The sequence below is a fragment of the Diabrotica virgifera genome, chromosome 10 (assembly GCF_917563875.1).
Source record: "Diabrotica virgifera virgifera chromosome 10, PGI_DIABVI_V3a".
NCBI lineage: Eukaryota > Metazoa > Arthropoda > Insecta > Coleoptera > Chrysomelidae > Diabrotica > Diabrotica virgifera.
In genome coordinates, this window is record NC_065452.1 from 116,462,071 (window position 1) to 116,477,653 (window position 15,583).

Genomic DNA, 15,583 nt, shown 5'->3' on the forward strand with positions numbered 1-15,583 from the left:
CGGATACTATTCTAGAGAAAGCTAAAACCTCTTTCGACGGAGTATAACACTAATTGAATTTAGAAAACCGAGCCTCTATCTTAATTTTCATGCAGAAGTAAAAAATTACCAAAAAATATCCTATAAATATTCATTACTAACGTGATTCTTAACCCTGGAAGTTACTAAATTGCGTAAAAACTATTACAAATAGTAAATGAAGAAAATAATTTATGTTGTTTCGTAAAGATTAACATATAGTCCGTACATTATAAATACTGATGCACGTCATCCGCGTCATAACAAATGACATCACATGAGTCAGCACGAAATATTTCAGTCGTTGATCTCTTCTTTTTTTTAGAATCGTTTAGCCAAGAACACTGGAACTACAACCACCAGACATATTTGATTATATACGCGTAGAAATAATATTTGAATATTTCTATTAATGTAAATTTAAAGAAACATACCCTAACTTGTTTCGTTTAATTTATATAAGTGAAATATAAAGAAAACATTTTTATAACTTGTTCGGATTACACTCTAACTGCGATCGAACAAAGGTGACATTTTGGCATACATTGGTAACACTTATTTTACAGTTCCTGTATTGACATTTCAGATTTGTTTTTATTAGTTACTATAAGTATTTGTTTTAGTATATTTATTGTTTTTATTATTTACTTTAACGTAAGATTATAACTTAACTTCTTGTTTTCTATTTCTGTTTTTATTTATTTATATTGAATATTAATTTGCTTTGTTGTATAATCCACTTCCGCAATAATTATGTGATATATTTGATTTAAAATGAATTCACGAATTTTTTGTAATTGGGAAACAATGTCAAAGTGCTCAATTACAAATGCTCTGACTTACGTGCAATGACGTGCAACGGTATTTATAATGTACGGACCATAAATGCCAATCACAACATTAGAGCAAGATATAAATATAAAAAAGTATTAATACATACTGTAATAGGGGGAAATATGTCCTGTAAATAGGTATAACCGAATAGGTAGAGAGAAAAAAAAAGTTGTATGTATAGATATTAACGATGAAACTCTACATGATGTAAACTCAATTCTTAATAGATGGAAACAACATTTCAGCTATCACCTCAATTTAGACTATGTTGAAGAAGGCTAAAACAGAAAATCAACCAGCAATTGCACATTAAAGCACCAACAAGAGAAGAAGTGTCAAAGTCGATGCCATCCAAAAACTTAAACATAATAAAGCCCTAGGAATCGACGAGCATCTTTTGGTAGAAATCCATAAACTGATACTACTTATGGCAAAATGAATTGATACCAGAGGAGTGGCTAAAGGGGATATTATATGTATATATATATCAAGGGATCTATGGAGGATAAGGGATCTATGGAGGAGTATCACCAAGCCGCAAGCCCTTATCCCTTGCCGTACCGCTCCTCCATAGGCCGATTAGACTTCAGTTTATTCCAGACCAAGTCGTAGACTCTATTGAGTTTTATACTACGGCATTGGCCTTTTTATTAATTTCAAATGACCTGGCTGAGGCTCGAACCTCTATCACAAATTCACTAAACTTGTCTATCGACTGCGCCCCAGCCAACTGGGCCGTCTAAACCGACGGAGATAGTATGTCCGCTGCATAAAAAGAGTGGTGAATTTGATTGCAAGAACTATACAACATTACTCTGTTAGTATCTGTGAATAAAATATTCGGCAACATACTTTTTGAGAAAAGTGCCCTTTAACAAAGGATATTATTGGACATTACCAATGCAGATTCACTGTCATAAAGTAAACTACATAATATACACATAAAGTCACTAGAATGTAATATAGATACACATCATCTTTTTGTCAACTTCAAAGCAGCCTATAGTAGTCTTAAAATAACTACTGCGCTATACAATGCAATGGCAGACTTCGAGACCCCATTTAAGTTATAGACAAGACGAAAACGGCGGGTTCGTTGGGAAAAATATTCCCATGAGATTTTTTTGCATAATTACATTCGTGAGACATCCCAGAGTAAGGTTCAAGAAGTCGCCCACTTGAAAAGTGGGCCAAATTTTTTTTTAATCAAATTGCAAAAATCAGTATTTTTTGCCCGGAAAATTTTTTTGTAGGTTTTTTGGACCATTCTGGATAAAAAAGGTCTCTTATAATTTTTCTCTAAAGTTCATCATTTTCGAGTTATAAGCAATTTAAAATTGAAAAAAAAAACGAAAAATGTCGATTTTCAAGGCTTAATAACTCAGTTAAAAGTTATTATCATGAAAGTCAGAAAGCGACTAAATCAAAGTTTAATGCCCCCCCTACAAGATCCTGAAGAAATTTTTGTCATTATTTTATTACTAAGCTGTTATTTTTCAGTAATAATATTGAGCGCCATGCACGTGGTAACCGGCCGTAAATGCTGAGTGCGAGAGAGATGCCACTCCGGCAGTCCAATTATGCATCTTACTTGCACTCACATTTACGGGCGTATACCTCGTGCATGGCGCTCATTATTATTACTTAAAAATAACAGCTTAGTAATAAAATAATGACAAAAATTTTTTCAGGATCTTTCTGAGTTTCATAATAATAACTTTTAACCGAGTTATTAAGCCTTGAAAATCGCCATTTTTCGTTTTTTAAACGCTTTTATTTAGTTCAATAGTTTGCGTCAAATTTTTAGACGTTAATTTGACTGCCTTTTCTCCAATGCAAATGAATGAAAATTTGCAGACATATGCATTCGCGGGAACAATACACGAATAATCAATAAAAAAAATGTTTTTATGTTTTTTAATTGTTTAAATAAAAAAACGATTTTAATGGAAAATGCTTAAATTCTCCTGTTTTTTACAATGTAAAAACTTGAAAGTTTTGCGGATTGTAACTAATGATATGAACTATACATAATTTCACTTTTTACGTTAATTGTTTACGTTATGCTTCATAAATAAACAATAAAGGTTCAAATTTTTTGCCGACTCCGACTACTTTTCATGTTAGTACATCATATGCTTTATACATATTTTAATAAACATGACGATATATTTTAATGTTTGAAAAGTGTAAGACTAAAAACTAAAAAATAAAAAAATATGAAAAAATTTTTTTAAGAAACGCTTTTCTTTATTTACGAGTGACTAAAATTAAAAATATTATAAAATAATCAACTAAAAAGCAAAAAATAAAAAAAATTTAAAAAATCTAACACATTCGTTAAAGAAAAGCGTGGGGCGAAAACCGTTTATTCGATGAAGAACGCGCTTTTCTTTGACGAATGTGTTAGATTTTTTCAATATTTTTTATTTTTTGCTTTTTAGTTGATTTTTTTATATTTTTAATTTTAGTCACTCGTAACTAAAGAAAAGCGTTTCTTAAAAAATTTTTTTTCATATTTTTTTATTTCAATTTTAAATTGCTTGTAACTCGAAAACGATCAACTTCAGAGAAATATTATAAGAGACTTTTTTATCCAGAATGGTCCAAAAAATCTACAAAAAAAATGTTCGAGTCAAAAATATTGATTTTTGCAATTTGATTAAAAAAAATTGTTAAAAAAAAATTGAACCACTTTTCACGTGGGCGACTTCTTGAACCTTATTCTGGGATGTCTCACGAATGTGATTATGCAAAAAAATATCATGGGAATATTTTTCCCAACGGACCCGCCGTTTTCGTCTTGTCTATTAGTTAAATTGACAAAATTAAGAATGCAAAACGTGTATAAATAAGCTCGAACATTAGAATTCAAGGAGAAAACTGAAATAAATATTGGATAGAACGGAACCATATTTAATAGATTTACACAAATTATCGCATTTGCTGATGATATCTTTGTAGTGGGCAGAACTATGGAGATACGTAGTGCAATGTTTTACAAAGTTTACAAACGCAATAAGTGAATTAGTAAATGAACAAAAAACCAAATATATGTTGGTAGCTAAAAATCCTCAAAATGTTCAACAGAGAATCCAAATTAACAACTACACCTCTGAGTAAGTCAAAAAATTCACTTATCTTGGATCGCTGAAGTAAAAACACTCATAGCAATAGCAAACAGAGCTCTCCATGGTTTTGAAATACTGAGAAATGAAAATGGTCTATGGTGTCGAATCTGTCGAAGATATAACTTTGAATTATACCAGCTATACACAGATCCAGATATTGTGAAATTTATTAAGGTACAGAGACTGAGATAAGCTGGACACATTGCTAGGATGTCAAATAATGAGTACACGAAGGAACTGACAGTCTCAAACCCAAAGGACGGCAGAAGTAAAGGATTACCGCGTAGAAGATGGATTTATGATCTGGAAAAAGACCTTAAGATTCTAAGGATCAAAACATGGAGGAAAGTTGCTAGGAATCGATGGGAGTAGTGACTTCTCTACGAGAAGACCTAGATCCACAGAAGATTGTAGAACCAATTATGGTGATGCATAGGTAAAGAAACGGAAACCAGAGAGTCAATAGGAATAAAAAAATAAGGCTGACCTTCAAATAGCGTTAATAACAATCAAGATAGTAGTAAAAATTCCATTTTATATACTGCTTTTTATAGGTTATTAATTATTGTTCTTTTTAATACCTTCCTAATACCTTTTAATACCTTAACACCTTTAATAACTTAAAAAAGATAATATGAAGGCTGTGAAAGTAGTGAGTAGTGCAAATAGTCATGTAATCTAATAATGTTCGGGCCTACCTTGACTATACTGTATTTCGCCAAAAACCGAGACTGTTTTTTAAATGTCTGTCAATGGTTTCGTGACTCAAGGTTTAAGATTATGATTATTTCATATGATAGTAACAGGCGAGAGAGTGAAGCAGTAAAAAGCCCAAAACCTACCAAAATTTTACAGTTGGATGCATTTCAAAGAAATTTACACAACTTACATTCGATTTGTAAGAGCCCCAGGAAACTTTGTCCACTAAAGTGATGATGACGACTTGAAGATTGCATTATTGAACAAGGAAAATGCATTTAGAAGTGCTAATCGATAATCAATAATAATCGATGTAAATGAGTTCAATATTACTACTCGGGGATTTTTAGCTTGCTGAACACCAATATCATGACGACGATGGCCTTCGAGGCACCTGGTGCCCAGGATGGGCCCCGTCTCCTGGGGTTTTATGGAAATTCGATAGGTAATTTGATACATCATCACTTTAATTCACGAAGTTTTCTAAGGCTCTTACGAATCGAATGCAACAAGTTTCATTGAGATGGATCCAACTGCAAAAATCTGGTAGGTATTGTTTCTTTGCCCCGCCTGGAAGAAAAAAGTAACAAACGAAAATAATCTCAAGAATGTATCTACAGTTTGTCGAATATATGTTGATACTTGGCCGTATTGATATTAGGCTCCACCGACGATGCGCAGTCAACAGAAATACTGTTCACCGAATGAGACCCCACTCATGGGCGCCCATACCCATGGGGGCCGTGGCCCCCCTAGCCTTTCGAGTGCTTTAAACTAGGTATATATCGTCATCCAAAGAATACAAAATTGTGCAACATCTTCACGTTTGGCCCCCCCTGAAAATTTTTATATGGGCGCCCATGTCCCCACTTAGTTTTCTCTGCAAGTGGACTAAGGCCGATGTCAGATTATGCGTTTTGACCGGATGCGTTTCCGCCGCATCCGGTCAAAACGCATAGTGTGACAGATCGGTCCGGTTGCGTTGGAAACGGATGCGTTTTGAGACATCGTTAGGCCGATGCCACATTATGCGTTTTAACCGGATGCGGCGGAAACGCATCCGTTTCCAACGCAACCGAACCGACCTGTCACACTATGCGTTTAGTCTGGTGCAGTTTGTAAGCGCGTACCGATGACTCAAAACGCATCCGTTTCCATTACAACCGGACCGATCTGTCACACTATGCGTTTTCACCGGATGCGGCGGAAACGCATCCGGTCAAAACGCATAATCTGACATCGGCCTTACGCGCTTACTAACTGCACCAGGCTAAACCCATAGTGTGACAGGTCGGTCCGGTTGCGTTGGAAACGGATGCGTCTCCACCGTATCCGGTCAAAACGCATAATCTGACATCGGCCTATATCGCCAAGTATCACCGTATATTTGACTAGCTGTACTCCCTCTGCCTCTGACGGTTTCCCGTTATACGAGAATAAGAAACTTATAAAAGTTTAAAAAACAAACAGAAAAAATTCTAAGGTTACTAAAACAAAAGTGATAAACAAACCACCCAATTATAGTAAAAAGTTTTTTTAAATCATTTTATTGTTTTTACTAAAAAAATTGTTAACTGCGAACTGTTTACTTGGCAATTAAATACGCCTTTTACATAATTTATAAGTAGCGTATTTTCTTAGATAATTATTTATTTTGTCACAACAAAAAAAAAGAAATAAAATTTAAGATAATGAATTTCGGAGGACACAATGAAATACCCATTTAGTACAATTTGTATTAAAGGAGTATGACGCAATTATTGTAGAAATTAAATGAATTTAGAAAAAGAGTGTATATAGAGCATAGACCAATGAAAATGTGGAAGCGAAGGTTAGTCAACATATATTGTTAGGCTCTTAGGATGTTGCGAAAGGTCCTTCTCGTCCAAACTGCTTCACAAACAAACAAACAGGACTCACTCGAATTATCTACTCAGTTTTCTCTCTGCTCGATATCTTGTGCTCGTTCTAGATAGAAACAGGAATCTCCTCGGACACAAGGAAAATTAAGTTCTCAACTCGGTCAATGATTTCGTTTCAACACGATTCTGCTCGCAAAGGCCAAATTCACTACTTTACACCGACTTCTCACTTTTTCAAAAACTAAACTAAAACTAAATTATAATATTTACTATTTTTGGTCATATACAGGGCGATGAAAATCTATGATCTCTTGGTCTTTGATATAAATTTATTTTCTAAATTTTTCCCATAAAAATTATACAACAATATAATATAATACATACATAAAGTTTAGTAAAAGACATCATAAAAATAATAAAGATGAAAATGTCTTATAAATTGAAGGAAAAGAAAGGATGGGAGGGGGCAATAAACCTATTTCTTTCTCAGGACAAAGTGGAACTAAAACAAACCACATTAGAAGAGACACCAGAATACATTTGTTTAGATTTATTTTCACAAATCTAGGGGGGCTAAGTTCACAAAGATGTATTTAGAAATAGTACACTCTACAGTTCTATATGTGGTCCCAGTCTGCGAGGAAGTATTAAAAACAGTACATGGAAATTATGATAAGGACGCAAAAGAAACCACTAGCAGCAGTGATAGCAGGAGTTAATGGTACTAATTGATTACCAACCCAGTTAATGGTAAAGGACAGGATGAATATGTACAATAAGAGAAGGGGGTATATAAGGAAGATCAGGGAGAAAAGCAGAAAATAGTATACGACAGTGGTCCGAAGGAACGACTAAAGCAAATTGGACAAAGACGCTCATCTCCAACATAGAGCCCTGGATCAACTGCAAGTTTACCAACTTTTATTTCGCACAATTTTTGAGTGACATGGGTCTTTTAGGACCTCCACTTATAAAAATAAAAAGTCAAATGATGATCAATGCGTAATGAATGCAGGATGACGTAGAATATTCCGTTTTTGCCAGTCAATTCAGCCAGGAAAGGGAATAGTTAGTAAAAATAATACAAAGTATCACATCAGAAAACATAATAAAGAAAGCTATAGCTAGCAAAGAATACTTTCACACAACGGTAAAGACTATCAAGAAATTATAAACAAGAAAGTAGAATGAGACGATGTTACAAAATAGGCGGAACTAAAAGAACAAAAGAAAATGAATAGAACAGAAACAAAAGAGACATACTCGAAGTTACAGCTGACAAGAGTAGTCCTGAGTATGTCGTAGGAGATAAAGGCATTTAGTGAGTAAGGTCAGGTTTGCATACCTAGGATCCCATACTACCATACAACCCACAAGAACAGGCGCAAGCGTGCTAGCTAACTTATAGAGCGAAAGAACAGGCGCTAGCGTGAGCACCTCCTTAAAAAAAGTTTGGTAAAAAAATTCATCTTCTTCTTCTTCCTGCTTGTATGTAGGCTTTAAAGCCTGTTTCTTCTTCAATATTAGCCTCCTAAATTGTTTAAGTTATCGCACCATCTTTTTCTTGGTCTGCCAATACCTCTTCGTTCATTTGGTGACTTATCTCGTGCTATTCGTACTATCCTATCCTCTGCCATTCTACTTAATGTGTTCATTCCACACCTGTTTCCGTTTTGTCACCCATCCATGTTTTCTACATTGCATGATCTTCTTATGTTTTCGCTTCTCTCCCTATCGCAACAGACTTTTTCCTGATATTCGTCGGAGTATTTTCATCTCTGTTGTTTCTAGTAATCGTCTCGTTTTAGATGTGTCAGGTCTTGTGTCCGCCGTGTATGTCAATATAGGTCTAATTGCTGCTTTATAGATTCTTGCTTTTGTGTCTTGTCTTAGGTGTTTGTTCTTCCAGATTGTGTCATTAAGGGATCCCGCCGCTTTACTTGCTTTTAAGCATTGTTGTCGTACTTCCTCTTCAATATCTCCGTAACTGGTTATATATATTCCCAGATATCTAAAGCTTGCTTCCTGCGTTATTATTTTCCCATCAATTTCGATTTTACATCGTAGTGGGTATTTAGATGTTGTCATACATTTGGTTTTTTCTGCTGATATTATCATATTGTATTTATTGGCTGTTGCATTGAAGATGTGTGTTAATATTTGGAGATCGTCTTCTGTCTCGGCGATTATTGCGGCATCGTCTGCATAACATAATATTTTGATTTCTTTGTTCCCCATTCTGTAACCATGACCTTTACGTACTGCTTCTATTATTTAGTCCATTATTATATTAAAGAGCAGTGGGCGTAATGAGTCACCTTGTCTGACTCCGCTTTGTACTGGTATAAACTGCGATAGTTTTCCATTTATCTTTGCCTGTATTCATTATGAAAATAGATGTTTTTGATGGTTTGTATAATATTGATTTGGTATGTTTCTTCTATACAGTAAATGTAAGACGTCTTCGACTTGGATGCGATCGAAAGCCTTTGTCAGGTAAAAAATTCATGAAACAATTCATGAATTCTAAAATTTTTGGGTATGAACGTGCAATTTTGAAAAAAAAAAAATATTTAATTAATACAGCATTTATTACAATACAGTAAGAGGAGGCGCCACACGATAAAAATCTAAAATTTTAGATAATTAAAATCCAACCTAACAGTAACATTAAAAAGTAAACTTAAAAACAGACCGAGCAACAGGTGGACATAAAAATGGCAATAAAATATATACAAACAAGCTTTTCAAACAGCATAATTAGCAAGAGTATCAACAGCTGGTTAAAATCAGGAATACGGAAGAAGTACAAAATAAAACTATCTACATAATATAAATAGCTTTAATGAGTATTGATTAGGTACTAACAGAAAGAGATAATAGAGAAAATTAACAATTTATGCAATGAGGTTAGGATATTTAAGATATTAAACTTTAAGTCAAGAAAAACTGAATCGTAGTTTTGGTGATACTCGCTTTTCCGTGTCTGTATGTAGAAGATTCGCATTTTAAGCCGAGCACTCACGATACTGCGGTGTCGTTCGAAAAGATTGTCGAAGATTATCAATTCTGCAGTACTGCAGCAGACAGGCCAGTCTGTCTGTGGTCAAATTGGACGATTTTGTTGCATTCATTTTAGTCGAAATGAACGAAATTTAGTCGAATTCGACAAAATTGAATGACACCGCAATATCGTGAGTGGCCAGCTTTAGTCAATTTGAAAAGCACATCTAACGTCATTTTTAGTTCCAAAACCTACTCCTCCATGTCTTCATATCCTCTTTTGGTTTGACACATTTGCATCAACTACTATGTGGGCACATGTGGGCTAATACAAAAGAAATTATCCTTCTCAAATAGATTATTTTATGACAATAAAAGAAAACGTAAGTTGAATGGACGGACTGAAAAAATTGACTAAATTATGGAAATGAGACAAATTCCCGATGAATAGAGAAGCAGGACCTTAGTACCTGTGTACAAAAACGTCAAAACAAAGTATTCTTTTCAACTATGGGCCCACTACAGGACTATAAAACTACTTAGTGACACCATGAAAATATGGGAAAGAGTAATTATTGATAGACAGATAAGTGAGGAAATCGAAATATCCGAAAATCACTCAGATTTATGCAAACTCACAACATGTACAACCTTAATTACAATGCAGGTAATGAAAAAATACGGGAATAAAGACACAAGCGCTTGTGTATATGTTATTCATCCATGAAGATAAAGCGTATGATACAGTGTCTCGAGGGGTGCTATGATGAGTTTTCAATAAGAAATGAATGGTATTATGTGTGACGAACCAACAAATAGTATTAGTGACAGGTGTGAGAGACCCTGATAAATTTAATGTGAAAGTAATCTATGACACTTTAAGGGCAATATGATGACAGAAAAGGATAAAATTAAGAATGAATATATTGGGAGAACTCAGAGAGAAATGAAGGAGCACATGTCGAAGTAATAATCACCTATTACGAACAATTACTGGGTAAGATGTAAGTTTCTGGAAGAATAACTATGTTTTGCAGATGATACAGTAAGAATGATGGATAACAATAATGATTTACAGAACGTAATGTAACGCCTTAATGAATGCTGTCATGACTAAATGAGGCGATGCAAACATCCAATTGATTATTGAAGGTACTATACTTTAAGAGTATGGATATAAATACTGATAACATCAAATGTAGACCAAACCAAAGAAATAGCACACGTCGTGATGTAAGAGGAAAATATTCTCAAGAGAATATTCTCGAGACAAGAATATTCTCGAGAATATTGTCGGCCAGAAAATTCTCTGGAGAATATTCTCGGCAAAAATTTTCTATATTTTCAAAAACCGAAACAAAAATAAAAACTAGATACGGGTCAAATTATTATAATTTAAAAAATATGTAGGTATATTGCTTTTGTCAATCCTATGAACCACTAGCAAGGGTGTTTACAGTGTCAATATTTATTGTTTTGGTGCAATATTAACTTGCATATACAGTCGGAAAAATGAAAGATTACCCATGAACGATCATATCAATCACTTATTTTGAATTTTCTGTCTTTTTCTATAACAAACGTTTGTTATTTATAGAAAAACACAGCTAATACAAAATAAGTTATTGATGTGATCGTTCATGGGTAATCTTTTATTTTTCCGAATGTATTTAGAATGGTGTTCATTTAAGCAGAGAACAAGTTGAGGAAACTGAGTTTGTAGATAATTTAGCAACCTTAAATCATGTTGATGAGTCGGCTGAATTAATGGCAGATTTGGCACTTTATCGGTCTAAGGAGGGATTTTTTGGAAAACCATACGTTGTAAGATAAATTGAAAACCTAGACCCAATCATATGGTGAAAAGGTACATATTTCGGAACAAAATTAACTAAAATAGCAGTTGATATATTAAGCATGCCTTCATCCAATGCAGCTACTGAAAGAAGTTTCAATACTTATGGTTTTTTAAACCACTCCTCTAAAAGAAACCGGCTTACTGCTGAACGGGCTCGTAAGGTAACTTTTATTGCTCACAATTTAAAATTGTTTAAGTAGACCAATCCATGACTGAGCTGGCCAATCGTGAAAAACAAAATCCCACAACTTCTCATCAGTACATTGAAATGCAGAATGTAGATGACCAGGATGAATTAATGATAGAAATAGATTCTGAATCTGAAGCCTTCATTTTTTTTTCAATTTAATTTTTTTATCAAAGAAATTTTGTGTTTTCTGTTGTTTTTGTATTTTTTATATACAAATAACACTGTTGTTTCATCTCATAATTTTGTATATAATTTCATGATTTTTAATACCCTATTTTTCATCTTTAACAATATTCCTAAGTTCGTCATGGGGTTCATTCTCAGAAAGTTCTCCATATCGAGAATATTCTTGAGAATATTCTCGAGAATATTCTCCGATTTTTCATTCTCAAGAATTTTCCAACACTAAGCACACGTATGTAATATATAATATAATACACGTATATAATATAAACATGTATTGAAATAGCACGTGCATCATCCATAAACTCTACTCTTCTTTATGGCTTGGAAACGTGGACACTAAAACAAGTGCATCTGAATAAGTTGGCTGCCTTTGAATTTTGGTGTTACAAGAAAATCCTACGACTATCATGGATTTAAGGAATGCCAAACGTGCAAATAACTAGATGGATAGGAGATGATGCGAAAATAATATAAACTATCAGACGGAAATTTAAGTAATGCGATGAGAGAGGAAAAATACTCATTATTAAAACTTATGCAAGGAGAAATTCGAGGAAAGCGAAATGTGGGAAGACCAAGAATATGCTGGCTTAAGAACTTGAGGGAATGCAGTAGTGCAGAGCTATTTAGAGCGGCAGTCAACAGGGTCCGCATTGCCATGATGATTTCCAACCTTCGATAGAACATGAAACTTGAAGAAGGAAGAATTAGGAGAGGAAGACCAAAGAAGACCTGGTGAGAAACGCTTAGGCAAGACATGTATGTGAAGGGATTAATATTGGTATAACCAAAGATAGAAACTTTTGCAGAAACGTAATTATTGGGGAAAGCTGACACTTAATAAGCATAAAGGCAATGATAATGAGTATTATGTTCTACAATAATGACCACGTTCGTTAGTTATTTATTAGAAATAACAATACATTTTTTTTCAGAATTGACGGGTATTGGAGAGTAAAATATTGCATGAAGATTGATTAAATATACCAAAACAGTTATTAAATTTCAATTTATTTGTAAGTTTATTATTTCACAACTAACATCCATAATGCATGACATCTTTCCCCCAAAAACAAAATCTTCACGGATATCTTGTTACTCTCGATCACCTAAACATCTGTTTCTCATGTAGAATAACTTTAGCTGCTTTTTAACTCGAATGTATTCGTTTTTAAATTATTATAAAAGTCTAATTTTTTTCTATAATATACATGCCTGCATTTATCCTGCGTTTCTACTGCCTAATCAATAGGTGTCTTTAAAAATATACACTTTACTGTAATTGGTTTTTTGTTCAATGTCCTGATATTTCCTGCTGTCAAATATTTTAACTCTTGTCTAATAGCCTGATCGTATCCTGCACCGTACTTGCTCTATTCTCTATGTCGTGTGCCAATGAATAGAATAGTTCTGAGAAAATTTGACATCAACCTTATCAGCCAGATAATATCAAAAATGACGAATAGACATTTAAGACAAACAAGACTAGATAATGGGAATAATTCATAAAAGTGTAAACAGTACAGTAAGTAGACATGAAGACAACTAGACGTGTTGAGTGTTGGGATGGGAGAACTTCAACAGATAATCAAAGATAGGAAACTCCACAACACTATAACGTCTCAAGTCTACTGAGTATATGAGAATGATCAAGAAGCGAAAACTGGAGTACTTCGGACATATGTAATCAGAGTCCCAATGTTGGGTTGCAAGGAAAACGCAGTCCAGGAGTGTCCAGGACTAAGAAAGAGTTCGTGGTTGAAGAACTTGCGAGATTGATACAAGCATACTATTTCGGGTGGCAGTGAATAAAATTAAGATGGCTATGATGATAACCAACTTTCTGAAAGGACATGGTACATTAAGAAAAATCAAAGATACGAAAAATTATGATAAGTACCTATGATGTGTTCGTTATGTTTGAACTCGAGGAAATGTAAGAGGGCAGAACATAGCCTGTACATAATAATTGAAACTGTCAAGAAACAACTACAAAATCTAAGAAAAAAATAAGTTGATAGGTATTTCTGGCAAACAACATAAATTAATTTTCAAAAAGAGATATTCATATTAAATAATTATGTACTTATGAACTGTTGAACGAACAAGTTATAAATAAGGAAACAAACTATACGTGGTATTAAAAAAAAGATGAATAACTCGAGATACTACAAAAACAGTTTAAAAACAATGCTACAAAGGGGCGTAAAAAGACAACGGTTAAACTAAACTGATGAAAAAATAATGTCATACTAGAACTCATTTGATTACAGAGGTATAACAATCTAACAGTAAATAAAGTGAGCAGATTTGATGGATCCAATAAAATAGATAACACAGAAATAGATAGACAGAAATACCACATGATGGGAATTCTAACCAAGTTGCGATTACCACAATATAGTGGTAAATGACTGATACTTGATACTATTAACATTTTACTTTTGGTGCAGATTTTCGGGGAAATTATGCATTTTAAAATGCTCCTTGGAGGAACAGTTTCGCCCTGAATGATTAATATGTAACTGTTCTAAACACATAAAGCTACCCTTTACCAATGAAGAAGCAAAGAATGACAGTGGAAATAAAGTTAGTATGTTGTTTGTTTAGCGTATATAATATTTACAGAAATGGTACAGGAAACGTCAAAATGAAAGGTTATCTGGAATCTAAAACGATTCAGATGGTTGTCATGAAGCTAAATATAGACCAAACAATAAAAATAATTCAATAGTAAACAAGGAATCATTAAAAAATTAGGCTAAAAGGTTGTTCCTCAGAATCATACGATTCTGTTAAGGCCCAATTGGTGAGCTGCTATTGGTGCAAGCCCACACGTGATTTTATCGACCTATAAGCCGGTAATTTCAGAGAAATTAGAGAAATAATCCCTATTTTTTATAAATTAATTAATGAAATATTATGTTATCTCGGTTACATCAGAGGTAGGTTAGTCATTTGGATTTTTAAATAAAAATGATAGAGTAGTGACTAGATTTCATCTGAAGGTAAATTCTATGAAGGATTTTTGCTTGGAGGTTAGGGTCCCAATGTTCTAAATTCTAATGTCAGTTAAAAGAATTTATGACTTTCACTAATGCAGCAAATAATTCAAAATGAGTAACTATATATAAACAAAAACATACCTGCTATTTTCTAAGTTGGTGGATATACTTTCTAGGTAACCGTTCATGGCTAGATTCTGATTTTCACTCAACATTGGGTCCTTTAAATTATTTAAACTGCGCGAACAAATATAACAAAAACTCGTACGTTGGTCAGTGAAAACAACCTTGCAGCGAGAGATTAAAGAAACACCCAATCCCTGAGTGTGACTTACAAATTCTGAATGTTCTGTTCTCTTTTAATTTTATATGTCGATGACGATACCTAGTCGTCTGACGCACACCGACGAATCAGGAGCCTTGATTTTGTGTCATGTGCGCTCTCTTTTCCAACTCATGCGCCTCGATGCTTAGACAGGTGCGATGGACGCGCTTCCAAACACTACGCACAGTTGTCATATCTCATAAATTTCTAGATATCTCGCAAGGTTACAGAATATCGATCTGTAACAACATTGCACTGTTATTCTATTATCCTCCGAAGAAATGGCACAAAGGTAATGCCTAGCAGTGGCGTACTGAGCATGGTCCGCGGAACCAGGGCCCGCTCTAACCCGCTTTTTGCTTTTTTTGTTTCTAATTTCACTAATTTCAGAATTAAAAAAAAATTGTTTTAAAATAAAAAAAAAAAAATTAATTAAAAACCATTTTTTTTAAATGAGCACGTTGACCCGATA

The 15,583-nt window shown here is 33.9% G+C and overlaps 1 protein-coding gene across 1 annotated transcript in view; it reads right to left on the reverse strand.

Moving 5' to 3' along the window:
* LOC114336926 (mid1-interacting protein 1-like) overlaps positions 1–15,158 on the reverse strand; it is a 108,321-nt gene extending 93,163 nt beyond the window's left edge. The window contains exon 1 of the mRNA XM_028287313.2: positions 14,928–15,158. Coding sequence (XP_028143114.1) covers positions 14,928–15,001 — 74 coding nt within the window. The 5' untranslated portion in view covers positions 15,002–15,158. The remainder of the gene's footprint in view (positions 1–14,927) is intronic.
* Positions 15,159–15,583: the final 425 nt, after the last annotated feature.